General features: G+C 52.7%; 1 protein-coding gene and 1 long non-coding RNA gene across 2 annotated transcripts; both read right to left on the bottom strand.

The window, feature by feature from the left end:
* Positions 1–2,446: 2,446 nt before the first annotated feature.
* SIGLEC15 (sialic acid binding Ig like lectin 15) lies at positions 2,447–16,365 on the bottom strand. Its single transcript, XM_038543375.1, has 6 exons — positions 16,175–16,365; positions 8,274–8,333; positions 7,649–8,032; positions 5,783–6,163; positions 4,591–4,621; positions 2,447–2,903 (listed from the first exon to the last, which is right to left on the bottom strand). The coding sequence occupies exons 1-6, from the start codon at positions 16,224–16,226 to the stop codon at positions 2,822–2,824; spliced, it is 990 nt and encodes a 329-aa protein (XP_038399303.1). The 5' UTR covers positions 16,227–16,365; the 3' UTR covers positions 2,447–2,821.
* Positions 16,366–20,322: 3,957 nt separating this feature from the next.
* LOC119872688 lies at positions 20,323–26,716 on the bottom strand. Its single transcript, XR_005361686.1, has 3 exons — positions 26,634–26,716; positions 22,612–22,730; positions 20,323–22,429 (listed from the first exon to the last, which is right to left on the bottom strand). It is a non-coding gene; the product is annotated as an uncharacterized LOC119872688 (long non-coding RNA).
* Between the last annotated feature and the right edge of the window lie 1,233 nt (positions 26,717–27,949).

Below are 27,949 nucleotides of genomic sequence, written 5' to 3' on the forward strand. Positions count from 1 at the left end.
GCTGAACACACAGATTCGTGTGCACACGTATGCACACGTGCCCATTAGCAAGTATGGCAAAATGGTAGTAACTATTGAATGTAGGTGGTGGGTATCTGGGTGATCGTCTTTTACAGCTTGTGTGCGCATGTGCGCACATGTTGGAAATGATCCTAATACAAAGTTAGGGGCTGAAGCACGTGAGCATTTGTTTACAGCTCAGCGCCCACCCTCAGAGCCCACTTCTAGGAGCCCAGGTGGCACTCGGAATGGGGATTTGAGCAAGTTCCCCAGCTGTTCCTGATGCAGGCTACCCTCAGAAACCACTGCGGAAACACTGCTCCAAGTGGAGCAGGTCTCCAGGTGGAAACCCCGGGCCCAGAGCACGGTGGGTCTGGAGCAGGTGCGGCGGTCAGACTCATGAAAGCGGCATGCTGAGCAGTACAGGCCGTCAGCACCATACTTGGGCCCCTGGGTGCCCCGGCTGCCCTCTGCTCCTCAACCCTGTTGGGGGCAGCCCTTTGCACTGTGTGGGAGCTTCGTCTTGCTGCCGCCCCAGCTCCGGCCACCTGGCCTCTACCCTCATGCTCCAGCAACTTTCAGCTGCTTCAACATCACACTGTGTCCCACCACCTGGCCTTGCCCAGGCTGTCCTTTCTGCTTAGAATCACCTTTGTTCTTACCTTCCAACCCCCCTTCTCCCCTGTTACATGTACCATGTCCATGTCTCCTCCTCCAGGAAGCCTTCCCAAGGCTGGGTCAGTCATCCTTTCTGTGTCCCCCCCCCCCCCCCAGCATCTTCGGCATATTGTTTGTCCTTACATGATTTCCCACTTACTGGTCTATTGCTTCCTAATGTGAGAAATCCCAGAGAGTCTTACTATGGAGCCATCAGGGCTGTTCCCCATTCCAGGTACAATGTAGGGTTTCATTCCCCAGCCCCTGAGAGTGAATGGGGCCTGGGGCTAGTTCTGGCCAATGAGTCCTGATCTCAGTGGGAGACCCTCTTTGAGCTTTCTTTTTATCTCCAACCCAATAGTCTGCAACAAGAGGCGGGGGGATCCCTGGGAGCCTGGGTCCCTGAGTAAGTACAATGAACAAAGCCAGTCCATGACGGGCATGTATCTTTGGCGGGGAAAAAACCCTAATTGTTTTCAGCTCCTGTGATTTTGGGGTTGGTTTGTTTCCACAGCACAACCTGGCCCAGACTCATTGCCATATGCCCAAATTCCTGGCCCAATTTCTAGCATGCAGCAAGTGCATAAGAAATCGTTGCTGTCACCATTTTTCCTGGTTGCAAAACAGGCCTCAAAGTCCATGCAGATGTTTCAAGACACACCACCCTCATGTCCCTCGCTTCTCCCTTGGTGATAGAGGACCCTCCCATGGAGATACCCACAGTATCCTCATCCAAGGAGGTGCAAATCCCAACGCCTCGGACCTTCTGACAGCTCAAAGCTCTGGCAGAGGCTCTGGTGCATAAGGGCCCCTAGTCACCTGCTTATTACCTTGTGAGGCTCCCTCAACCTTCAGGCCACCGCCCCAGAAGAGCGTCAGTGAGGGCCCTTCCCTACATGGGTCACCACCTGAGCTTCGGGGAAAGTTCCAAAGGAGAGAAAGTTTGTCCCCGTGGCCTCTTCAGTCCTCTAGCTCTGTGGCCCTTCTCTTCTTGCCAGCCTGCCTTGGTCCCAAGCACCATTTCCTCCCTGGCCCCCTCCCTGATCCCAAGGACTGTGGGAGCTAAAATGCACAAGCTCGCACTGAAGTGTGAACGTGGAAGGCCAGTGTGAGAAGTGTTGGGCACATGCGGTGAAATGGCCGGTGTTCTTGGACCTCACAATGTCCAGGAAGGGCGTAGGTTGTAGGGAGAGGCCACAGCTGCAGCTGCTTTATCCACAGGACCCCACAGCCCCAGCTGCCCCTCCAGCCTCTCAGCTTTTGGTCCTTGAGGAAAGTGGATCCCAGATACAGCCAGATGATGGGTGTTTCATTTCTTTTTCACAGGGGCCACAGTTCCAGGGAGTGCAGAGTGGTCAGTCGATGGGCCAAGAGGGGGGGTCAGTCACAGAGGAGACCCTGGGTGGGGGGCAGGCAGGGATCCCAGCCTGCTCCTTGGACCACAGTTATATACCCCATCCCAGCCTCAGCAGCCCCGGCTCCAGGCTTGCTCTCTGGAATCCTTGTTCTCAGCCAGGCTGGTGTGTGTGTGGGGGGCCCCACTTGTCCTAGAACTCTCTGCACGTCCCAAGGGTGCCTGCAAGGAGGAGCATGTGACTCACCTCACAGCTGTACATGGCTCTGTACTTCCCAAAGTCCCTTCACTCCATTATTTCCTCAGATCTTGAGAGGCCGATCCTCCAGGAGGGAAGAATATTATTGTCCATGTTCATGAGTAGACAAACTGAGACCCAGAGAGGGGGAAAAAGTGACCCGGTCCACACAGCAAGTCAGAGCCCGGGAGACCCTCTGACCAACGTCCTGCCTGTTTTACTATGATGTTCTATGTAAGAAAGGGTGAGAGTTTGTCCATAAGCTTCATGCTGGAGCTCATACATGTGCATGGGTGCACACACACACACACACACACACACACACAAACACACACACACATTTTTTCAAAACGCTGGTCCCACTGACATAAAAATCACAGGGGCTCTGGAACAGACATCCTCGCAGGAGACCAGTAAGCCTCCATGAGTGGGCTCGTAACAGCCTTTGTGGGAGGTTGCCCAGCAAGGGGCTGCCAGCATGGCTGGGACCCAGGAAGGGCTGCCCCAGCCAAGCCCGGCCTTGGCCTCTGCTCCTCATGGTATACAAGTGGATGCCAGTGGCCAAGGGGTCCTCATGGTAGACATGTGGCTGCTGCTGGGTCCCGAGGGCTCATCTGGCTCAAATTCTCATAGTTGGACTCCTGAGCCTGGGGCCTGTGGACAGAAGAAAGTTGGCTGACCACCCAGGACACAAGTGGGGGTGCCACCCATTGCACAAACCACGCCCTGGGAATGGGCAGGAGGGAGAGTCAAAATGGTAGCCCAGCCTAGATCCAACAGAGGTTGCAGGGAGGGCAGTGGCAGGGAGGAGGCTACCCAGGGGTTGGGGGATGGCATCCTGGCCTGCAGATGCACTATATTCTGGGAGGGATCTCACTGGAGGCATCAACAACCGTTGTGTGTCGGGTGCCCTCCACACGGACCTCCCTGGGCTTGGCCACCTGAGCTCCAGCTGCTCCTGGCTCCTCCCTGGGACATCTTCATGGGCATCTCAGGCCTATGTGTGAACTCCTGCATGATCCTCACTACCACCCCCTTCTCTGTTGTCTTCATCCCAGTCAGGGGCACCCAGGGCCACAGCTCCAAACCTGGGCACCCGGGCTGTGTCCCTCGCTGCCCCTCTACGTCCCCAGCCCTCTGGTCAGCTCTGCCTTCCATCTGCCCCATCTCGCCACCCCCACCCCTGCCACCTCCCTCTGAGCCGCTGGGCCAGCCTCAGCCTTGGTCAGCAGCCTCCTCCAGAGTCTCCTGGCCCACACTCTTGTTCTGATGGGGCCACCTGGGTGCTTATACCACCACTCAGTGCCTTCTCATAGGCCCCTTCTCGGGTCTCCCCAGAGCCTTTCCTTGACCTGCCCAGCGGCCACCACCCTCCCCGGGGCTCTGCGGCAGGGCCCTGTCCATTGCCTTCATGGCTCTTATTTTAGAATCTGATATGATCTTGTGTATGTGTTTATTAAGTTCCCCACATGAAAATGTGAGTTTTCTGAAGTTGGGGAAGTTGGAAGTAGCGTTAAACACCCAGAACTCTGGTCCATAGCAGGTACTCAATAAATATCTGACCACTCAAGCTTTCTGAATTAGGTGCCTTGGGGTGCTAGTAAATTAGCAAAGAAAAGAGACATGGCACAGGTTTTCAAGAATGTGGGGGACAGATGAACAGGCAGCTAGAGAGAGGGGCTTGGGCTGGCAATATGGCTTTTCTGTCAGGCAGGGACAGAGTTATGGGACTGCCCAGGCTTGTCCAGCGGGCCCTGAAAGACTGTGTTTTGCCTCCCCCAGCAACCCAGGCACACTGCCCGGGGTCAGTGAATTGGATTCTTTCTTCTTCAACACAGACCTTCCGCTGAACAGACACAGAGAGAAGGGGAGTCTGGATCGCAGGGTGAGCACTTCCTAGCTGAAACCCTCTCAACCTCTAATAGCATTTTGTTTGCGAAGCTTTCAGCTCTGGGGGAGAATGAGTCCCCGAGGTGGCCTTTGTGTCTGTGTGAGCCTGCTTGTTCTAGAATGCCGGGGAGCAAAACCTCAAGGAATCCTATCTAGGTGTGGACATAAGACAGAAAAATGACTCCTTGGCACCTGGACACCAGGCAGGTCTGGGAGAGATCCCAACATAAGGCCCAAACTGTGAATGCTGGGGAAGGGGTGGGCAGGTCAGCGTGGCCTGGTCTGGCCAAGAAGGACTTGGGAGACTGAAGGGGAGGGCTCTGGAAGGCCGCGGGGAAGGTCTAACACCAGTCAAGGTCAGACCCCAGCCCTGACCCTTTGCCTATTCTTTCTCTATATGCCTTGGCCAGTGGGGACTTAAGAGCGGGGTGGGGGAAGGCAGGGTACTCACCATGGTGGGGTGTCCTGGGCAACTGGGTGCTCTGTGTGAGGGACAGAGAGAGAGAGAGAGAGAGAAGGAAGGGAGGCATGAATCTCTACAGCGTCCTCGGGCTCCAGGCCCTGCCGTCCACCCCTCCCGGCTGCGGAAAGCGGTCTGAAGGGACGAGCAATGAGCACTAGCCAGCCGGGTGTGAAGTGCTTGGAGATGAGCAGCAGCTGACGACGAGAAGCATGGACTGAAGAGCCACCCAGCAGAAAAGCCCTGCCTTTGAGGACCCTGAAGCGCAGAACGTTTGTTGGGTTTGAAGAACCGGCAAGAAAAGACAGTAAAGCCACAGCGAATGCAACGGCCAGGGCAACTGTGACAGATTCTGGATTTCATGCTAGGAGAGTCTGAGGCCGGTGCTCTGGACCTGGGTGGTCTGAGAGGCTCTGGGAAGCCCCTCTCTGGAGCACAAGCCAATTTCCCAGCCAGCTCAGCGAGAGCAACGTGGGGTGAAGTGCAGGTCTCGAAGACACCCTGCTAGCTCCCATCTCCACACTCCCGCACTGGTTGCTGCCTCTGCTTGGAATACCACCGGCTCCTAGTGGCAGTTCCTGATTTAGCTGTCACCTTACTTGTAAAGCCTTCCCTCCTGGCCTGTCCAGAGTCCCCCTGGAGCGCATGCAGCATTACCATACTCTGGGCAGAAAGCTTCTGCGGGACCTGGGCTCCAGGATAGCCCTCCTCCCTGCAGACTGCAGTGATTTGCTGGCTTCCCAGCATCCCATCCCAGGGCGCATCTTACTCATCTGTCTCCCTAGCAGCTACACAGCACACAGTAGGCCCTCAGGATGCTTACTGTAACACAAGGTAGTGGTGCTATCTGGGAAAGCCTCCGTGTGGTCTCTATCCTTGGGGAGGAGTCATTTATGGGGTGCCAGGGGGAAAGGGGCGGGGCTATACTTTGGGAGTCTCTATCTCTGGGTCTCTAGGCCAGAGGCAAGTTCCTTAACTTCTCCGGCCTCAACTTTCTTAGCGTAGAATGGGCTCCTGCTGGTTCCCACCTCCTGGGACGTAAGAAGGAGGACAAAGCCAGAGGAGGCACAGGTGCAGGAAGCATGTCTGCGCTGTGCTGTGCCAGGTGCTCGGCGGACAGTGTTTCCCAGGAGGAGAGCCCCGCCCGGCCCCTCGCCCCCGCCCGGGCCCAGGGTGCACCCACCTCGGCGGCGGCGGGCGGCGGCGCGGGCGGCCAGGACGCCGAGCAGCAGCAGCGCCTTGAGGCCGAGCGCGCCGAGCGGGAGCGCGAGCGCCGGGGCCCCGGGGGCGCCGCGGAAGCGGAACAAGTAGACGCTGGCCTCGGCGCGGCCCAGGCTGTTGGAGGCCGTGCACGTGTAGCGGCCGTCGTGCGCCAGCGCGGGCAGCTCGGCGGTCACCTGGTGGCCGTGCCCCTGGCCCGGGCCCGACGCGGCGGCCGAGCGGTTGCCCAGCGCCGGGCCGGACCAGGCGAGGACGGGCGGCGGCTCCCCCTCGGCCGTGCAGAGCGCGCGGAAGGCGTGCGCCGGGCCTGGCAGCACCGACAGGCTGACGATCCGCGGGGCGGCTGCGGGCGCCCAGGGCGCGGGAGGAGAAAGCAAACCGCGCTCAGCGCCGGCGGCCGGGCGCACCCCCCAGGCCCTTGGAGTCCCCGAGACACCTGGGGGCGCGTGGCGCGGAGAGGAGGGAGCCTGTGCTCCAGCGCCGGGAGGCCTGGGTCCCCCCCAGAGGTGTGGCCTGGGGCAAGTTACTCCCAAGCTCCGGGTCTCAAATGGCGTCAAATGGGGATCACTCCCCTAGTGGGGTCGTTGAGAAGATTTGGCAAGTTAATACATTTGGGGTGCTTGGATTCGGGCCTGGCCCATAGCCAACGCTCACCCAACTGTAGCTGGAGCTCAGAGCTGGAGCTCGGGGCTGGGGACTGGCTGCCAGTATGACTTCGAGGACCCCTCCCACTCCTGTCCCCCACCCCACCCCCCACAACCTCAGCAAGATCTAGAGCTGAACGCGGGTCCTGGGAGACACTGACATGCACCCGGAGAGGCCGCCCAGCAGCTCAAGGCGGGCACGTGGGAAGTTCCAGCGAGATCCCCACAGGGGGTAAGCGCCCCAGCTAGTTCCGGGGCGCAGCCAGGGTTGAGAACCGCTGCTCTGGGGACCGGGGACCCTGGTCCCTTCTTCTTTGGGGTCTAGCAGAATACTGGGCACTTGGCGGGCTCCCAGGGCACCTCCCCGGGGAGGAGGGGGCTGGGGTGCCCGGCAGCGCACAGAGCGCACATGCCCTCGCTGCCCTTGCCATCCCTGTTCAGCTCGTGGGGCTCCCCACCCCCCCCCGGACCAAGAGCCCCTGGGGCCATTCAGCCCCTAGGAGCGAAACTTCGATGCCCCTTCCCGGGCCCAGTTCCCAGGCGTCTGGGAGCAGCGGACAGGTGTGCGGGGGGCAGGGGCCTGCCCTGGAGGGAGGGGCTGCGCCGGGCTCCGCTCCGCTCGGCGGCGGGGGGCGCTGGGGGGGGCGCTGGGGGGCGCCGGGGACCGGGCGGAGGGGGGCCTGCCCTGGAGGAAGGGGCTGCGCATGGCTCCGCTCCGCACGGCGGCTGGGGGCGCTGGGGGCCCTGGGGGGCGCTGGGGACCGGGCGGAGGGGGGCCTGCCCTGGAGGAAGGGGCTGCGCGGGGCTCCGCTCCGCACGGCGGCGGGGGGCGCTGGGGGGCGCCGGGGACCGGGCGGAGGGGGGCCTGCCCTGGAGGGAGGGGCTGCGCGTGGCTCGGCTCCGCTCGGCGGCTGGGGGCGCTGGGGGCCCTGGGGGGCGCTGGGGACCGGGCGGAGGGGGGCCTGCCCTGGAGGAAGGGGCTGCGCGGGGCTCCGCTCCGCACGGCGGCGGGGGGCGCTGGGGGGCGCTGGGGGCCCTGGGGGGGCGCTGGGGACCGGGCGGAGGGGGGCCTGCCCTGGAGGGAGGGGCTGCGCGTGGCTCGGCTCCGCTCGGCGGCGGGGGGCGCTGGGGGGCGGCGGGGGGCGGCGGGGACCGGGCGGGGGTGGCGGGGGCGCGGCGCTCACCGGTCACGCGGAGCCGGACGCCGTGGCGGCTCTCGTACCGGTCGTGGACGTCGCCGGCGAACTCGACGCGGCAGAAGTAGCGGCCGTCGTCGGCCAGGGCGAGGCGCTCGACGCGCAGCGACAGGTCGTTGCGCCGCGGGTTCCCGAGCAGCCGGAAGCGGCCGTGCAGGCTCAGCGCCGTCTGGCAGAGCTCGCTGCCCCGCGCCGCCGCGCACCGGAACACCTGCGGGCCCGCGTAGACCTCGCCCGCGCGCCAGATGGCGGTGAGCGGCCCGTCGTAGTGGCGGTGCGGGTGCGTGAAGGTGCAGGGCAGCACCGCCGCCTCGCCCGCCGCCGCGCTCACCTCGGCCGGCACCTGCATGGACCAGCGCTGCGCCGGCGCACCTGCGGGCCGGGCCGGGAGCCGGGGCGTCGAGGCATCTCCCGGGATCCTGACTTGCCCTGACTCCCGAGGCCCCCGGACCCTCCCCGCCCTTCCCTGGGACTATTTGCCTCACTCGGGGAAGTTCCACCTCACCTACAGGTCCCCTGACCCCATACTTTTCCCCAACACCTGCCCTGCTGCGGTCACAATACCCCCCCCCACCCCCCCAGCCTCCGCGATGGTGATAATAAAAGCACTTACTGTGCACCTCTGTGTTGAGCAAGTTCCCGGTAGTATCTCTCTTAGTTCTCACAAAGGATCCTAGATGGAAGCACAGTTATCCTTGGGTTACATGTAATAAACTGAGGCCCAGAGAAGTTGATTAATTGCCTAAGGCCACACAGCTACAAGGAGGCAAAGCCAGCGCTGAGACAGCCTGGCCCCACAGCCAGTGCCCTAGTGCACTAAAGGTGTGGAAGCGTGGAGCTGGTCCAAGGAGACCCAGAACCCCATCCACAGAGGGGAAACAGGCCCTGGGGAGGCCTGGTGTGTTTTGAACTTAATGTGTTGAGTGGGTGGATGAGGTTGCTTTAGAATCCAGGTCAACCCAAATAGGCTTCCTCCAAAGCCAGATAGGGAGACAAGAGGGGTAGACCTTTGTGCTGTCTTTGTGCTCAGTGCCAGAGCCTCTGGGCCTAGTTTCCTCACCTCCTATGCTGTGAGCCTCTGAAGTAAGGCCGAGCAGAGGTCTGGAGACGGTGCTCCGCGGAGAGCCCCTGCCGCTCTTGTTGCATATGTGTGCTGTTTGGGGAAGGGGTGAGCAGCTGGATGGGTGGGTGGGTGTTGGAGCTTGATCCTTGGAGGATCAAGGCCAGGGGTGGTGTCTCCCTGAGGAGGGAGGACAGGCTGGTAGGCCTGCCCAGCTAGAACCCCGAATGCAGTTCACAAAAGGGATCTTTAGAGGGAATGATATAGCTGATCTTGTATTTCCCAAGAGGTCTATATTTACACAGTTCTTTTATATACATCATGTCACACGTCTCTCAACACACCCTGGGGGACACAGGCAGCGGGGATATTGTTCTAGATGAGAAAATGGAGGCCCAGAGTCACACAGAAGATGGGAGGCACCCAGCTTTTCTGACTTCAGACCCTGTGCTCTTTAGTCTTCAGGGGTAGTTCATGCCTTGCATAGGAATCCCCTCAGCCTACAACCAGTGACCCTTCCTGCTCCAAGAAGCCTATCCCATCTATGAATTATCTACAGGTCGGCCATTCCTCCTGCATAGAACCAGCATCTACCACTACTGACCGACATGACCAGCATTGTTCTCTGGAACATGCATATGGCCTCGAGGTAGTGGCCCTTCTGGGACCCCATCATGGCTATCCTGGACCTGTTAAGCCTTCCCTTCTTTGGTGCAAGTCCCTAGCCTGCACCTGTCCCTCCCCTTCCTCACTGCCTGCGTCATGCCCTCCTTGCAGCCTCATGGCCAGAGCTGGGGCCCCCAGGTGTGTGCTGCAGCGGCGCTGAACTAGCAGCGAGGGGTACGAATTGGGTTGTGTGAGCTCTGCCTCGTATAAAACCACGCTTGGGGCTTATGCCAAGCTTGCAATCAAGTAAAGCACAGGTACTTTTTTCACACAATGTACTTGTAAGCCAAATCTTATTTCTCCTGGACAAGTGGAATTATGCTTTTGAAGCCAAGTGGAAGACATGACATTTATCTCTAGGAAGAGCTTGTTTGCTCAGTTGTTAAGAACCAAATGGCCTGGTTTCAAATTAGAGAAAGACTTTCTGAAGATTTTGCTGGTTTACCCAGTACTGCCAGATGCAGGAAGCGTTTCCCCACTCCTGAGGCTCAGCATCTGCCTCAGTCTCCCTACACTTCCCACCCTCTGTAGCCTCAGCCTCCCCTGACCTCATGCATCTTGTGGGCATCATGGAGCTAGGTACTGATTGATTCCCCAGGTAGCTGTTACTATTGTGCATTCATCGATTAGCAAACGCTTATCAAACACGATCCCACTCTAAGCCAGGCACTTGGACACAAGCCAGGGTTACAAAGATCAACCTTATCAGCCTGCTGGAGCTCCCCGCTCAGAGGGGGAGACAGATCTGTGCGCACATAATTATACTACAGCCTGCCAGGTGCTCTAATGAGGCACACGAACAGTGTTCCTTTGTCTGAACAAAGTTCCTGGCCCATTTCACTCACCAACTCCCTCCCAGTCACCCCCAGTCCCTGCTGCATTGTCCTACAGTGGGAGGCCTTCCCTGAACCCCAGGCCTGGGTCTGGCATCCTCACCCAGGGCCCCAGGGTTGGCAGAAGGACTTCCTCTGTCTGGGCCTATTCAACTGTGTGTCCTGCGCAGGTACCCAGAAGCCCTGGAGGGCACGGACCATGGCCATGCGGTCGTCTTTGTGTTGTCATTGCCCAGCGCCGCATTTGCCACGTAGTAATTGATGGTGAATTGCTGTAATGGGCTGAAGGGACAGTCCCCAGGCTGGCAGGGGAGGGGGTGCTGTGGGGAGAGGTGCAAATATTAGGCAGGGAATGCTTGGAGGGCCCCGGAGAGAGGAGGCGCTGGATTTGCCAAGCCTTGAGGTAGTCTGAAGGCTTTCTGAGCAGAGGGGGCAGGTGGGCAAAACCCTGGAGGTGAGGACGTGAGCAGAGAGGTTGCAGGGCATGCCCAGATAGCGGGGCCAGGCGACACTGTGCTTTGGGGACTCCTTGGGAGACGTTTCATATCATTTCATGTGCACGAAGGCCCACGAGGGACTGGCTATAGCCCTGAGGCTCAGAGAGGCCATGTGACCGTTGCAAGGTCATCTGACTGAACGGATGCAGAGCTAAGGCTTCCCCCTCTGTGCTTCATGTTCTTCCTTTGTCCCCATGCTATGTTGCCCCCAGGATGACAGCCTAGAGGGGACACATCCTGAAGTGTGATACAAATGGTAGGCCTCCCTCTCCTGCCCCCTCCTTCCTGGGGGCTCTTGCTCTAGGCGCAGGGAGGGCACACAGAGGCCCTTTCAGCCAGTGTTAAGATCCTGGCTCCTGTCAGGAGGAGATTTGTTTCCTGTTTACCTGCTGGGTAGTGTTTCCAGAGGCGAATGCCTGGACTCCCTCTTACACAGAGACTTGGGACAAATCCACCCAGGGACCCAAGGTGAGGGTGGGAAGTCCTAGCAGGGATTGCCCGGGAGCAAGTGCATTTGCTTTGGTAGGGATCCAAGCTCCCCAGCATCCTGTGACATTTGTCATTCCCTCTGCCAGGTCTCTCAAGTCTTTAGGACAAGGGAGGGAACACTCCTGAACTGGAACCAGGCCCCCCTGTTGTAAAGACTCTGATCTCCCTGCCTTGTGACTGTCAACCTCTGAGGCCAACAGGAGACCCATGCTCTTTGCGCTGTCCAAGATACCGCCCGGTAGGAGTGGACCACAGGGCATGCTTCCGCACAGCTGGACCTGGGTGACAGTCACTCTTGTGGTCCTTCTTTCCCAGACTTCTATGAGCACCCAGTCTGAGCCTGGCTCTGTTCTAGGCTCATACGGGGTGATCTTTGAGCAGGTTACTTAATGTCCTGAGTCTTGGCCTCCCCTGCTGCAAAAGGGGCACCTAATGCCTTCCTCATGGGCCTGAGGGTTGAATGAAGTCACTCTTGTAGCTTGTCTTGCAAATGCTCAATGCATATTAACCCCTTCTCTCACCCCCCCTGCAAAGAGAGTGTGAATGCAAGGGAGCAGGGTGAGGGTGCTGGGCAGTGGTGGAGGAGTGCTCAGGACAGGCATCTCCAGGTGAAGCAACAGGGGTGAAGACATGGTGCCCTGACGTTGCACCTTTTGTAGCTCAATCTGGCATCTTAGACCATGTGGGAAGTCACTGTCCGTGGATGTACCGTGACTCCTGGATGGACAGGTGTATGGTGCTCAGAACTGGCATCCCTCGGGGCTCTGCGGTGCTCCTGCCCCTCCCCCCGTGGTGACTGATGTCACCAGTGGACAGGCAGGCACTCTGATGAGGCCCACTGTCTGGAAGGGGGCCACCTTTCTTGGGGACATTTGACATGTTAACAGGGACATTTGCAGGCAATGACTCCAATGGCAGCCTCTCGGGCATGGTGGCACCTGGATGGTCCAGAGAGGGCACCTGGGGGCAAGGAGAGATGTTTACATTGACCAGCAAACCTCCCCAGTGAGGTGTGTGGGTTGAACTGAGGGCACGCTTCCATCCAGTTCCATCCTGCCCGAATTTGCTCTCAGCAGGGCCTGAGGAACCACATCTCTCGGTGAGGACCGGATCCAGAAGGTTCTAGGGAAGGGATGAGGAGCAGGGATGCCCACTGGGAAGGGCTGGCTCTGACCTCGGGGTGATCCTGGCTTCCCAGGTCACCTTCCCTCTCTGCCCGTTGGTTGTGGAAGCGGCTCTGCTCACTGGAGCTGCAGGTGCAGAGCCACAGCTGACCGTGCTCTGGGGCCAGTGTCCGCCGTAGGGTGCCACTTGGCCTCTGTCTGTGCTTCCCCCAGCCTCTTCAGGGCCCTGTGCCCCATCAGTCCTCTTCCGCCCCACAGGGGACTTCTCAGCTCTAGCAGTGGCCACAGCAGGTACCCAGAGCAGAAGCAGCATCCAGGCTCTTGAAACTCCCCTATTTTCTTCTGGCCCCAGGACAGGAGCCCAACTCCTTCCTGGATTTTCCCTGCACCCCCAGGTCCTGGGGCAGCAGCTTTGATCTGTCTTGCCTTTGGTTTGCTCTCAGCCTTGGTTCAGAGCTGGTAAATTCCTCTGCTCACCAGGCTGGGTTCCAGGCTCACTGCCACTGGATGTGGGTGATGTAAAGGGTGGAGCTTACACTCAGGACACCCCCAGCCGTTCAGTCCAGGCTGTGACACCCCAAAAAGTCACCCAACTTGACAGAGGGACAAGGATTCCTCACTTTGTAGAGTCGTGGTGAAGAGTGAACGAGCTGCTTGTCAAGGCCTCACGCCAAAGTCCTTGAGGGTGACATCTACTGTGATTGCTCCACCTGCTTATCAGAGGTTTGTGGACCAATCTCAGTCAAGGTCTCTGGGTGGTCAGAACTCCCAGACCACTGTTTTTCCCACCTGCATGATCCCTGACACCTGAGCCTTCTTTTTCTTTTTTTGAAGATTTTATTCATTCATGAGAGACACAGGGAGACAGACAGAGACACAGGCAGAGGGAGAAGCAGACTCCCCATGGGGACTCGATCCCAGGACCCTAGGACATGACCTGGGCCAAAGGCAGACACTCAACCAATGAGCCATCCAGAGACCCCCATCTCCAACCTTCTAAAAGCATATTTATGGGGACCCAGAGGGGAAAGACATGGGAGAGCATGTGTGTGAGCCCCCTGGGAGACTAGGGGCTGCCCCAGGACACTGGGTGCAGAGGTGAGTGCATGAAGGAGAAAGCACAGACGGTAGAAGGGCATTTCCTGGACAAATTCCTCTCACTTTGCTTTTGCCAAGGGCCTACCCTGACCTGGATGCGGCTGGGGACAGGACTGTGACCTCCAGGCACTCCGCTCACGAAGCCCCTGGGGGTCCCACATTGCAGCCAAACCCAGCCTGGTCTTCTGGCCTCTTGCCTAGGCCTGCGGCTACACGAAAGGGCTCAGAGGTGCACGTCCCCAGAGGGACTCAGAAAGTGGGACCCCGCTCACCCTAGTTCTTGGACCTCTGGGTTGTAGCAGTGAAGCAGCTGCCAGTATGAGAAAAAAGGATCTGCCCCCAGGTGCCTCAGCCTCCCTGGGTAAATCTTGCTACACAGCTGGAGCACTTGTGTGGTTGGGGTTTTGTTCTTGGACACGTGACTGCTCACGCTTCCTCTAAGTCTTTTTGTCTTTGACTCATAGCAGCTGACCTTCAACAGGAGAAAAGAAATAAGCCAAAACAACCCTCCCCAAACCCCCCTTCTGTCAAGGTTGTGTGACTTCAGCAAGATTTCCCTGCCATTTATTGCACAATCACTGAGCACCAGCACTGTGCTGGGGGCGGGCTGGGACCGGGGGCAGGGGCGGGGGGGGGGAGGGGGGCTTTTATCCATGATCTAATTATCCTCCACAACACGTCACAAGGCACCAGGCCATGCTCTGAGAAGTTAGGCGACCTGCCTGGGGCCACATAGCTAGTCCATAGCAGAACCAGGATTCAAAGGCGTGTGTGATGTCAACACTCACATCTGAACCACTCACTTCTCAGCTCTGGGTCTGGGTGGGGTCACCTCCTCCAGTCCCCACCCTCTAAGTGGGGCACAAGCCTAAATTATCCCAGGAAGACAGCTGAGTTAGATCACTCTGGGAAAAGAAAACCTCTTCCCTCTCAGTCCACCCCCCACCAACCCCCGCGGGCTGTGTCGTGGGACATCTGGGCAATGTGGGGGGTCCAGTCTCGAGCCACATACCCCAGCTCCACCCACACCACTCACTGAGCCTCTCTGTGCTTCTGTTGCCTCATCTGTGAAAAGAAAAGAGAATAGTTCTTTTCTCATACGGTTATGAGGTTTACGTGAATTACCAACTAAAGTGCCCAGCACAGGGGTGCCTGGGTGGCTCCGTGGTTGAGCATCTGCCTTCAGCTCAGGTCGTATTCCGGAGTCCCGGGATCGAGTCCTACATCGGGCTCCCTGCAGGGAGCCTGCTTCTCCCTCTGCCTGGGTCTCTGCCTCTCTCTGTGTGTCTCTCATGAAGTAAATAAAATCTTAAAAAAAAAAAATTATCTAAACCAGACCTGAGCTGGACTCTACGTCTGTCGAATGCTTGAGAGGAAGGGAAAGGAGCCTAAGGTGTGGGAGTTTATGATCCAATCGTGCAGACAGGACCCCAGACAAGAGATGCTGACTAACTCACGGCTCCATGATGGCAGTGATGTCACCGTGTGACACGTGACAGCTAGGGGCCCTGCACATGGGGGCACCGATGCTGAGCCTGGGGGCACAGTCATGGGAGGGACATGGGGCTCAGAGGATGGCCTTTGTCATTTATCCCGATGGCCCTCAGCGACATGGTCATCGTTCATCAGAATGACCCGAGGAAGGGTGCCTGGGTGGCTCAATCCACTAGATGTTCCAGGAGGGGCATTGGGTTTCGGCTCCAGCCTAACTTCAGGATGGTGAGATTGAGCGCACTCTGCAGTCTGCTTGTCTCTGTCCCCAACCCCCACCCCACTAAAATAAACAAATAAATCTTAAAAAAAAAAACACCCAACAAGATGGTTGAAAATATAGACTCCTGAGTCCTGTGGCCTGATATTCTCATTTTACAGGTCTGGGGTGAAGCCAAATATCTGCATTTACTATTTATTTATTTAAGTCTATTTATTGATTGATTTAAATTTATGAGAGACTCACAGAGGGAGGCAGTGACACAGCCAGAGGGAGAAGCAGGCTCCCTGAGGGGGCCCAATGCAGAACTCGATCCCAGAACCCTGGGATCACAACCTGAGCCAAAGACAGATGCTCAACCACTGAGCCACCCAGGTGCCCCAGGATCTGCCCTTGGATAAATGCCCCTCTCCCCACTGAAGTTCTGATGCAGATGCTCCATACCTAAAACATTTCCCGGGGACGCTAGCTCACTGAGCTGAGTGACCAATGACGTTGTCATTTAAGCCTGCTGCAAAGAGGCTTTTCCATGCAGCCCTTGGGGTTCCCACGGAGTGGTCCGGTGCCCTCTCTCTGACTTGCCCTGCTGCCCATGTGGAATCACCCCCGCTCTTGCCCCAAACAACCGCGTGCTCTCCTCCCTTCCCCTCCCCTCCCCTTGGGGCTGTGCCAGTCAAGACATAAAGCACTTGGATGACAGTCACACCCAGAGTCCCTTCAGAGCCGGGACTGTCCTCCCCAAAGCTCGCCCCTTAGCTGCCTGGATCTGCACAGCAGTGGGTGAGCCTTTCTACAGGTGGGGCCGCTGAGGCCCAGAGAAGTCAGGGGATCACCTGAAGTCATCGGAAACCCCAGGTAAACCCCGGTCTTGGACTTCTGACGTCTGTCATCACAGCTCCCTAAGGGTGCAGCTCTTCCTCTGCAGGCCTGGAGGCTCTGGGTTGCCCCAAGTGCGAGGGGAGAGGACCGTACTGAAGATTTTGTGAGCATCTATTATGTTCTGAGCATGGACCAGAGAGAAGAGTGGGAAACTCACCCATCGGGAGGATGCCCACCAGGCAGGCCAGGAGTCGGATGAACCATTCCATGTTGAGAGTGTCTGGACACCCCGGGCCAGCCCCGCATTCGGCTGGGCCACCCTAAGAGGGTGAGAGGCCTCCCTGGCGAGGCCGCAGGAGAGGGCAGGTGAGGGGGTGGGGGGGGCGCCCAGGACTGCACCCCTACCGGGCTCCGGGCATGGGAGGAACTGGAGAGAGGCAGTCAGGCGGCCTGGATATGATTCGATGAGGCCCGTGGGGTTTAGTCATGTGGAAAACCAAACAGGGGAACCACTCGGATGATTTTCCAGGACTGGAAATAGAGAAGTACATGAGGAAGATGAAGGACCCATTCCTGCAGCCCCTGGTCCCTCTGGAAAAACTGTTGTTCTTATGCTGCCTGCCTTCCCTCCTTCTTTCTCTCCCTCTCTCTCTCCCTCCTTCCTTCTTTTCTCCCCTCCCTCTCTCCCTTCATACATTTTAGTATGCCAGTATGGGTTTTCCTTTTTTTTTTTTTTTTTTAAAGAGAGAGAGAGAGCCTGGGGAAGGGGGGCCAGACGTGGACTCATAGAGGGGCTCCATCTCACAACCCTGAGATCATGCCCTGAGCCGAAATCAAGAGTCTGAGGCTTTAACAGACTGAGCCACCCAGGCCCCCCCACAGCATGAGTTTTCATTCTGATGCAGCTGTCTTCCTGTGGCCATACCGATTTTGAAGTGGTGATTATTCATGGAAGAATAATTGTCTCCGGAAATGTAGTCATCATTGACACGGGTTACATTACCAAGCAGCACGACAGGGAAATAGTGAAATTATTAAGCAAATCAATCCAGACGAACATGTCGAAATGCTCCGAACATCAAAATAGCAGATAGAAACTTCGTAGTTGTTGCAAGGAGCTGTCCAGAAAGCTGGACAGAAAAGTGGCCAGGCAAAGGGGCTGGCAAAGAGGAGCCAATCCTTGGGTAGAGGGAAATGTTTCAGCTAGGATAAAGGCTAATCTGTTAGAGAGAGAGAGAGAGAGGCTCTCATATACAATAGATTAAAAAAATAGAAGGTGATGTCTCTCCCATATATCAGTCCCAAGGTGAGCTGTTTCCAGTGACAGATGGCCTTGCTTCTCCTGGCTGTTCTGGGATCCAGGCTCCTTCATATGTTATATGCTCCTTGCCCTGCAGCATTGTTAATGCCTTTTAAGGCCAATGGTGGGAATCAGGCTTGTTTAAGGGGAAAGATAGAAACTCTAAGTCAATTAACTTGTCTTTTTGGTTCTTGTGATCCAGCAGCTGTATCCATCACATCCACACACATCCCATGGGCCCAAACTTGGTCATTCGAGCACACCCACCGCAAGGGAGCCCTGGGAATGAGGTCACTGGCAAGGCAGTCCTATGGCTACGTGAAAATGTATTACCGTGGAAGAAGAGGACAGATGCTGCTGGATAGTTACCTGTCTCTGCAACAAAGATTTGCTATAACTATAGAAAATGAAACTTGGGGGGATCCCTGGGTGGCTCAGCGGTTTAGTGTCTGCCTTTGGCCCAGGGCTTGATCCTGGAGTCCCGGGATCGAGTCCCACGTCAGGCTCCCGGCATGGGCCTACTTCTCCCTCCTCCTGTGTCACTGCCTCTCTCTCTCTCTATGTCTATCATAAATAAATAAATCTTAAAAAAAATGAAAATGAAACTTGGGAAAGGAATGGATTCTGTAACCTCAAAGATGTCATTGAAGGAGGCACCTTTATTTTATACACTACTAAGGGAGGAAAAAAGACTTTCTATCTTTTTATAATTTTTTTTTTAAACACTGTATTTTTTTTAAATTTTTTATTTATTTATGATAGTCACAGAGAGAGAGAGAGAGAGAGGCAGAGACATAGGCAGAGGGAGAAGCAGGCTCCATGCACCGGGAGCCCGACGTGGGATTCGATCCCGGGTCTCCAGGATCGCGCCCTGGGCCAAAGGCAGGCGCCAAACCGCTGAGCCACCCAGGGATCCCTATCTTTTTATAATTGTAAGATACTATTGACAGTAATGTGCATCCAGAATTCAGAAGTGTAAAAATGTGAAAATGTCTGTCCCCCTCCCACCTTATCATTAGAGCATGAGCGGGCCTCCTTCCCCTTCCTAGAGCTGGCCACCATCTGTGCTGGGCCCCTTCCTCTGAGCTCCTAGGCCTCAGTAACCTTCTCCCACCCCACTCCTGCCTCAGCCCTGGGACTGGTAGCTGCTTCCTCTACTTACTAACACTTGGGTTACTCAGAATCTTCTCTTTTCTCATTTATCCTTCAATTTTCTCTCTTTCTTTTTTTAAAAAAATATTTTATTTATTTATTCATGAGAGACACAGAGGGAGAGGCAGAGACAAAGGCAGAGGGAGAAGCAGGCTCCATGCAGGGGCCCCGATGTGGGACTCAATCCTGGGACCCGGGATCACATCCTGAGCAGAAGGCAGATGCTCAACAGCTGAGCCACCCAGGTGGTCTATCCTTCAATGTTCTAAGTAGCAGATTATACTGTGTTTGATACGTGACCTCAGAATATCTCAGTTTAAAAAGTCTATTTTTCCCCAAGTTCATCTCTACATTCAATACAATCTCAATCAATACATCAATGGACTTTTTTTTTTTTCTACAAGCAGATTCTAAAATTTCTATGGAAAGACAAAGGAGCTAGAAGAGCCAGAATTGGTTTCCTGAAAAGAAGAATGAATTGAGAGGACTGTTGTTACATGATTTTGAGAACCACGGTAAAGGTACAGAAACCAAGATAATGTGGCAGTGGTGGGATGTGAGCCACAAAGATCAATGAGCAGAATTGAGAGTCCAGAAATACCAGTGCAACTAACTGATTTTTGTCAAGAGTCCAGAGGCAATGTGCTGGAGAGAGGATAATCTTTTCAACAAATGGTTTTGGAACAATTGGATGTTCCTATACCAAAATAAGTAACTAGATATATAAACATAAAAAAAGGACCTTGACCTCTAACTCACACCTTACATAAAAATTAACTTAAAATATCGTATAGACCAAATTGTAAAATGTAAAACTATAACATTTCTAGGGGAAAACAGGAAAAAAAGTCTTTGTAAGCTTAGGTTAGGCAAAGAATACTAATTTTAAAAACTGATAAACTAGATTTCGTTAAAATTGAAAACATTTACTCTCCAAAAGATACTGTTAAGAGAATGGAAAGACAAGCCACAGACTGAGAGAAAATATTTGCAAATCACATCTCTGACAGAGGATCTGGATCCAAAATATACAAAGAACCCTTGAAAACCAACACTACGAAAAGAATAATTAAAAAAAAAAAAAAAAAAAGAATATCAAGGGGCAGCCTGGGTGGCTCAGCGGTTTAGCGCTGCCTTCAGCCCAGGGCGGGATCCTGGAGACCCAGGATCGAGTCCCACGTAGGGCTCCCTGCGTGGAGCCTACTTCTCCCTCTGCCTGTGTCTCTGCCTCTCTCTCTCTCTCTCTGTATGTTTCTCATAAATAAATAAATAAATCTTTAAAAAAAATCAGGGATGCCTGGGTGGCTCCGCACCATGACTGGGGCAGTGGACATGTGATCCTGTCAAATTGCAAATGCAACTGTGTAGAATCATACACCACAGAGAATGAATTCGACAGACGTAATTTAAAAAAATTAACCCGGGTATGGGGAGAACCCCAAATGGAGCACAGAAGACGACACAACACTGGAATGCATCCCAAGAGAATAGCTTAGCCCATGGGAGAGAAGAGCAGAACTGACCTGGGTTTCTTTGGAAAACAGTGTTGTGCTGAAGTTAGTGAGTTAGCTTCTCATAAGGAAATAGCTAGGGGTTCTGAAACCGTGTGTGTATACACGAGTGTTGAAGGGCCAAGGAGATGCAGTGTAGATAATGAGCTATATTTCCCTCTGCTAGAGAAAAAAGCTCCAGTTAAAGACAAGGGAAAGGCTAGAACGACCCCGTTTAAGTCGGAGTGGAATTGGAGGAGTCAGAAATAAAATCCTGGGGTTTTTAAAGTTTTTTTTTTATTATTATTCATTCATTTGAGAGAGAGAGAGAGTACAAGCAGGGGGAGAGGCAGCGGGAGAGGGAGAAGCAGGCCGCCCCCTGAGCGGTGAGCCTGACGTGGGGCCCCATCCCAGGATGCTGGGATCTTGACGTGAACCGAAGGCAGACGTTTAACAATCTGAGCCACCCCCAGGTGCCCCTAAAATCTTGGTTTTAAAGTGTATATACAGGGGGGCTGGGTGGCTCAGTGGTTGGGTATCTTCTTTTGGCTCACAGGTGTAATCCCCAGGGTCTAGAGATCGAGTCCCGCATAGGGCTCCCTGCATGGAGCCTGCTTCTCCCTCTGCCTGTGTCTCTGCCTTTCTCTCTGTGTGTCTCTCATGAATAAATAAATAAAATCTTTTAAAAAAACAAAGTGTACATACAGGAAGCTGCAGAGCCCGTAGAGCTCCTAATGCCGAGGCTGGTAGGTTGAGGAGTGTGTAACGCTCAATAGGTGGTAGCTGTGTGTGCGTGTGGACATGCACATGTGCGTTATAGATATGCATCCATACATCAAACCCGTTTATATACACACACGCGTGTGACAGGCACATAGACACATGTGTATGTACACAGAGTGGCTGCTCAGTTAAATGATTCTCTATTTGTTCGTGTAATTACTGGTCAATAAGCTGACGCCACTGTTCCCCAGTCCCTCCGGGCTGGCTCATTTGTGGCTTCTCAGTAGGGTGACTATGATTTCCTATCTGAGCCGGGACGCTTTTGTGTGGGACCAGTGCTAAAACTGTTGGCACCACCAGTCCGAGAGTCATAAACTGTGACTGTCCTGGGCGAATCAGACCTGTGGTCCCTCTTCTAGAAACATCCAGCACTACGAATCTCTGGGCAGAGTCTCTGGCTTTAGGGATCTACGTATGAATGCTGGGGTGGGGCAGGGGGAGAACAGAGGGCGGGAGAAGGCGTCCACTTTCCCAGTTATGGAAAGCAGAATATGGGCCTCTCATTTTGAGGTCCTTTTTCTTAGTGTTCCTGGGAGTCACCACCTGAGAGGATTGGGATGTATGTGGACAGACAGGCCTCTGAGGGTGAGTTGTAAATTGACACCAGCGTCCGAGTAGTTGAGGAAACACAGAGTATGAATCCGGGGCCACTGTGATTTATATGCCCGGTGATGTTGTGCAGTATACAGCCTGCCCAACTGTATGTGGTCACCCCGTATGGATACTTGCGAGAAGGAAGGGTTGGAACACGAAACCAGGATTGTTTCTGGGGTGCTTTGAGCCCTTCTCTGTCCCTCGATGCTCTTAATCAGGTTTAATCTGGCCTAGGTCAGTGGAACTAGGGTGTAAACCTCAGGAGTGGCAATGGGGGAAGTGGAGTGGCAAGGAGCAGCAACAGCAGAAGGAACCTGCAGAATTTCCGGTTGGAGGCCTCAGGGTTACAGGCTAATAGGGTTTTCTCATTCCTTTGCCCCTGCTGATTCAATAACGCCCCCAGTTCACAGACAGGGCCTTCTGCAAGGCTGGGGTGGCCAGGCAGGCAAGGTCAAATCAGATCTCTGCTAAGAGGCTTCCAGAGGGCAGGGCATTCCCTGAGACGTGGGGCGGCCAGGGGGAGAGCAGCTCACCCACGTAGGCTGGGAGGACACACGGCTCAGGGGTCCCTCAGTCGCTCGCTCTCGGGGTAGATGAGGCCGCGTCCTCCTGCTCGCTCTGAATGAAGATGGGGCTGGTCGTTCCTTTGTTAGTCTTCTTTCCACTTCCTCTCCTCTGGGAGTCTTTCTGTGTCACTGGCCCCTCTACACCACAGATCACACGGGAGACGCCGTGTCGCATCCCGGTAAGGCCACCGCTTCTGCAGCAGACGGTGCTGCTCTGGGTTCCAGCTTCCCCGCCAACTGCAGTGGTGCTCGGGGCAAGTTATTTCCTCCGTCAGGCGTGGGTAACCGCGGCCTCCCGGGGCTGCTGCAGCAGGGACAACGGGGCGAGCCTCACGGGGCTGGTGCCTGCTCGTAGTGACGCCACTAATCTCCAGAAAGGGGCAGGGTCATCTTGCTATTTTGGGGACCCAGGATACATGCAGATTCAGATTCTGATCCAAGCCAGTAGGCGTTCCAGAGTCAGAGGAAGACAGTAGCTGGAAGTAGATCCCTGTCAGAGGTCAGGGTGACCTCAAGAACCTTAGAAATATTTGGCTAACTAAGTAGCAAACTCATCTTCTGTCCGTGAAATCAGCTCCTCTGAGGACCTGGACAAGTGAGTGCTCATTGTTAGCTTTAGTTGCTTTGGGAAGCAGGACAATTGCTTCTAAAAATATCATTATGGAACTTATGCAAGTTAGATATCAATCTCCTTTCTGTGAGCGCGACGCTCCCCAAATCCTCACCCTCCTCCCGCTCGCCCTCCCGAGCTGCTCCAGACAGTACCTACCCTGCTCTGCTTCCTCCCTGGCGGCCAGCTGCGAAGGCCCGGACCTTTTCTCTGTGCTTCAAAGCTGCCCTTCCTCAGAGGGCAGTTGTTGATGAAACAAAGCCGAGTTCAGAAACAGTCTGTAAAACAGAGGGAACCTAGCACATCTAAGAAAAGGGCATTTCTAATCCCTGGAAAGAAATGGATTTCTTAATGACGGATGCAGGGAAACCCAGTTAGTCACTTAGATAAAAAGAAATAAAGCTAGATATTGTCCTTAACTTTTTTTTTTTTAAGATTTTATTTATTTATTCATGAGAGACACACACAGAGGCAGAGGGAGAAGCAGGCCCCATGCAGGGAGCCTGACACGGGACTCGATCCTGGGTCCCCAGGATCACACCCTGGGCTGAAGGCGGCGCTAAACCGCTGAGCCACCGGGATTGCCCTCGTCTTTACTTTTTAACCTATGTTTCAGATGGCACAATTAATCGAAGGTAAACGTTGAAACCATAGAAGTGCGAGTCGAAGGCATGAATGACTTTGAAAATGAACCATGAGGGGATCCCTGGGTGGCGCAGTGGTTTGGTGCCTGCCTTTGGCCCAGGGCGCGATCCTGGAGACCCGGGATCGAATCCCACGTCGGGATCCCGGTGCATGGAGCCTGCTTCTCCCTCTGCCTGTGTCTCTGCCTCTCTCTCTCTCTCTCTCTGTGTGACTATCATAAATAAATAAAAATTAAAAAAAAAAAAAAGAAAATGAACCATGAAGTGGAGAGGTTTTGAACTCTGGGAGAAAAACCTTCCCAGAAATCATAAAATGAAATGTTGATACATTTGACCTCGCAAAAATTTCACTTTAAATTTGACTAGCTTGAAACTTAAGCATTTTGTATGGGGAAAAAAGGCACAAGGCAAATGACAAGGTGAAGGAAAACATTTGCAGCATACATGATACCTAAAGACGCATTACCTTTGCTCCACATGTTAATAAGGTAGAGCATAGTTCATAGAAAAGAAATAAAAATGGCCGATAAACTTAATGCTGATTTTAAAAGAGCAAATCAACTCAACAGTGAAATACCATGTCAGACATATCAGGTGGGCAACATTTAATTTAATTTAATTTTTTTAAAGGTCTTATTTATTTGAAAGAGAACAAGAGCGAGCATGAGCAGAAGGAGGGTCAGAGGCAGTGGAAGAAGCAGACTCCTTGCTGAGCAGGGAGCCGGACACAGGACTTGATCCCAGGACCCTGACATCATGACCTGACTTGCAGTCAGATGCTTAACCCACTGAGCCCCTCAGGTACCCCAGGTGGGCAACATTTTAAAGCTACATTAAACTTTGCATTGCTGAGGGTGGGGAAATGGGCTCTCAGTAACACAGACAAATGTGTCAACCAGTCATCTTTTTGGAAGACGAATTGACAAATGAATAAAATCTTAAAAAAAAAAAAAAAAGGACACCCGGGTGGCTCGGCGGTTTAGCACCTGCCTTCAGCCCAGGGCATGATCCTGGAGTACTAAGAGCCTGCTTCTCCCTCTGCCTGTGTCTCTACCTCTCTGTGTCTCTCATGAATAAATGAATAAAATCTTTTTTTAAAAAAAGGAAGACGAATTGACGTAATCAGGATTGTGAATGTGTATATCCTCTCTTCCAGCAATTCTACTCTGGAACTTTATTTTCTAGAACTTTACTTTTTTTTTGCCTAAGCTGGAAAAAATATGCATACTATAATCTTCCTTGCAGCATTATTCTGTTATGGTAAATAACCTATATGACTATCTGCAGGGCCTGGTTAGGTACCATAGACATCCTACAATTGGACGCTTTGAACCTATTTACCAGAGCAAGGTAGAACTCCATGTGCTGACTTAGGAGGATTCTCAAGATATATTATCAGACAGAAAGAGCAACGCGTAGAATAATATGTATAGAGAGTGTGATTTTAGCTATGTTAAGGAGAAAGGACTATCAGCTTTTGCATGTGTAGATAATTTCTGTAAAGACTCAGAAGAAAATTAAAGGCGATTGCATCTGGGGAGTTGAGATGATTTTAGTTTGTGTCCAGAAGTACACTCCTCCCCTCAAGGAGTGAAGCCTAATTTCTCTGTGGCGGACTTTGTGACTTGTGTATATAATGAGTAGAATATGGCAAAATTGACATCGTGACTTCTGAAGCTGTATCTTAAAAGTCATTGTGGCTTTTTTCTTGCTCTCTCTTTTGGACCATGCACTCCAGGGGGAACCAGATGCCTCTTAAAAATTATTATTTGAACATTTTTTAGAATCCCATTTTAATTTCCATATTGGTAGTTTTGCTATATATCATTGCATTCCCCCAGCCCCGTGGCTCGCTAACAATCACGATATACAGTCTTAAATTTCACAGTATAATCGAATATTGTCCTACTTCACATAAATACAGAACCCTTGCAGCCATATAGGTCCACTTATCACCCCCAGTGGGATATAGATCACATATAACATTTCCTTTATACAACATCTGACATGTACAGATGTTATAAATACAAGACAGTATTATGATTTTCATTTCAAATAATCCTATATGTTTGAAAGAAATTAAGATGGAAAAAACAGCCTTTTATATTTACCAGATATTTATACTCTGGATGCCCTTCATTCCTTCCTAAAGATTCATATCTTCATTTTGTCTCATTTCTTTTCAGGCTGAAGAATTTCCTATAGCATTTCTTTAGTGTAGGTCTTCTAGTTACAAATTTTTTTAGTTTTCTCTTATCTGAAAGATCTTTATTTTGCTTTCATACTTGATAAATTTTTTTTTTCTGGATGTAGAATTCTGGGCTAGGTTTTTCTGCCAACTATCAGCCCTGGAAGATGTTTGACATACTGTTTTCTGGCCTCCATAATTTCTGACAGGAGAAACCAGTTATTTGAATCACTGTTGCAAGATGGTCCCTCTATCTCTGGTTTTCAGAAGTTTGATTTAATGTGCCCAAGCATGGTTTTCTTTTATTTAACCTGCTTGAGGCTTGCTGAGATTCTTAGGTGTGTAAATTTATTTCTTTTCCCAAGTTTGGGGATTTTTGGGGGTCATTATGTCTTCAATATTTTTTTTTTCTAATGCATCTCTTTTTTCCTTCTAGGACTCCAATTGCCTATGTGTTAGACCTTTTGATATTCTCCTATGGGTTCTATCATTTTCCTCTGTATGCTTCAGGTTGGATGTTTTGTGTTGATCTCTCTTTCTTTTTTTTTTTTTTTAAATTTTTATTTATTTATGATAGTCACAGAGAGAGAGAGAGGCAGAGACACAGGCAGAGGGAGAAGCAGGCTCCATGCACCGGGAGCCCGATGTGGGATTCGATCCCGGGTCTCCAGGATCGCGCCCTGGGCCAAAGGCAGGCGCCAAACCGCTGCGCCACCCAGGGATCCCTTGATCTCTCTTTCGATTCACTGACTCTTTCCTCTGTTTTCTCCATTCTGTTAAGCCCATCCAATTAATTTCTTAAAATTTTAGATATTGCATTTTTCAGTTATAAAATTTCCATTTGATTCTTTTTTATGGTAGTTTTTATTTATTTGCTAACACTATCATTTCATCATTATCTCATTGTGTTCCTTACATCATTTAACATGGGCAAAATTGCTGCTTTAAAATAATTATTTGCTCATTTCAACATCTGCATTGTCTTGAGCTTGGTGTTCATTGAATGCCTTTCTTCCCTGACGTGGGTCACATTTTGTTCATATGTCAAGAGATTTTGGATTGTATTCCAGACAGTGTGATCATTATGTTGTGGAGTCTGGATTTGTTGTATTCCTTCCAAAAGATTTGAACTTTTGTTTTAGCAAATAATTAACTTGATTTGGGCTCAAAGTGCAAACTTTGTTTTTAGGGTGACATCTCAAATCTCAGCTCAACTGTCTTATCCTTAGCTGGGCTGCCTGAAGTCTGTCCTGTGTACAGGTGATTGGGGCAGAAATCTGAGGAGAATTTACACATGAAAGTTGAGATGTTTTCTCTCTGTCCCTCTCCCTTCCCAGATTCCACCTTACTTTCCAGCAGTTGTGGTTACCCCTGGTTCTCGTTCTTCGGGCCAGAAAGATTGTAGTCTCCGTCAATTTTAGTTGCCCCTCAGGACATTGGCCACAGCTGACCTCCAGGCTGAAAGTCATAAAAATAGGATACTCAACTCATACTATTCCCTTCTTCCAAGTATCATCTTTCCTTTAGAATCTGTAGCTTTTAAAAAAAAGATTTTATTTATTTATTCATAACAGACAGGGGGAGAGAGAGAGAGAGAGAGAGAGAGAGAGAGAGAGAGAAGCAGGCTCCATGCAGGGAGCCCAACATGGGCTCAATCCCGGGTCTCCAGGATCACACCCCGAGCTGAGGGCAGTGCTAAACCGCTGGGCCACAGGGCTGCCCGAATCTGTAGCTTTTGTACACTTTCTAAAACCCTCAGCCTCCAGGTAGGTGGGGTTTTTTTTGTTGTTGTTTTTCATTTTTTGTTTTGTTTTGTTGTTGTTGTTCTGGAGCTGATAGTTGTTATCTTCAGGAAAGTTGGTACAGTACTAGCTTACTCATCCATACGAAGTGGAACTTGGTCCAGAAACTGGATTCTTCATCCTTGAAATATACTGTCACTTAATAAGATGCTAATCTGTCTTCATCAAACATTCTAGGAAGGGTCATTGCTCTGAGGAGTGTCTGAAACAGTGGGGTTTTAGACACTATGTAAGACTGGTGATATTTTTGAAGAATAATTTTTGTCAATGCTTGTCTACCTGTAGACAAGCTCCCACCTTTTTTTTCTGAAGAGAAAGTAATGACCATGTATGCAAACAGGAGATACTGACTCATCTTGGGTTAAGCCAGGCTCTGAGGGTGACTCACTATGCCTTCAGAGGCTGGAGGAAATGGGCAAGTGGGTGGACCTTCTGCTCATGCTTGGCTCTGACTTGACTAGATTTAGAACAAATTGATTCTGATTTGGGAAAGGTATGAACTTGATTTTCCAGGTCATTAGGAGGCATCTTCTGTTCCCTTTTATTTACCATCAAGAAGGCATGAGATCCTAGGATGTGATTAGAAATGAGCAAATAAATGCAATTTGTATGAAGTCATTCAGTCACGCAGGGCAATTTTGGGGGTGGAAGGTGAGGGAGGTGCCAGACCACAGAGGCAAGTCAGAGGCCATGGGCACAACTGGGTCCTCTTTAGTCTTCCCTCCTCCTTTCTCTGAGCATTGAGGTGGGGATTGGATGTTGGGGGTCATTAGGAAGGACCTGAGTCTCATGGATTGGCATCAGCCTTTGTCACAGCTTTGGTCCTCTGTGACTTAGAAGCTTTGGGGCTATTGGAAAGGCTC

This window comes from Canis lupus, chromosome 7, assembly GCF_011100685.1.
Source record: "Canis lupus familiaris isolate Mischka breed German Shepherd chromosome 7, alternate assembly UU_Cfam_GSD_1.0, whole genome shotgun sequence".
Lineage (NCBI taxonomy): Eukaryota > Metazoa > Chordata > Mammalia > Carnivora > Canidae > Canis > Canis lupus.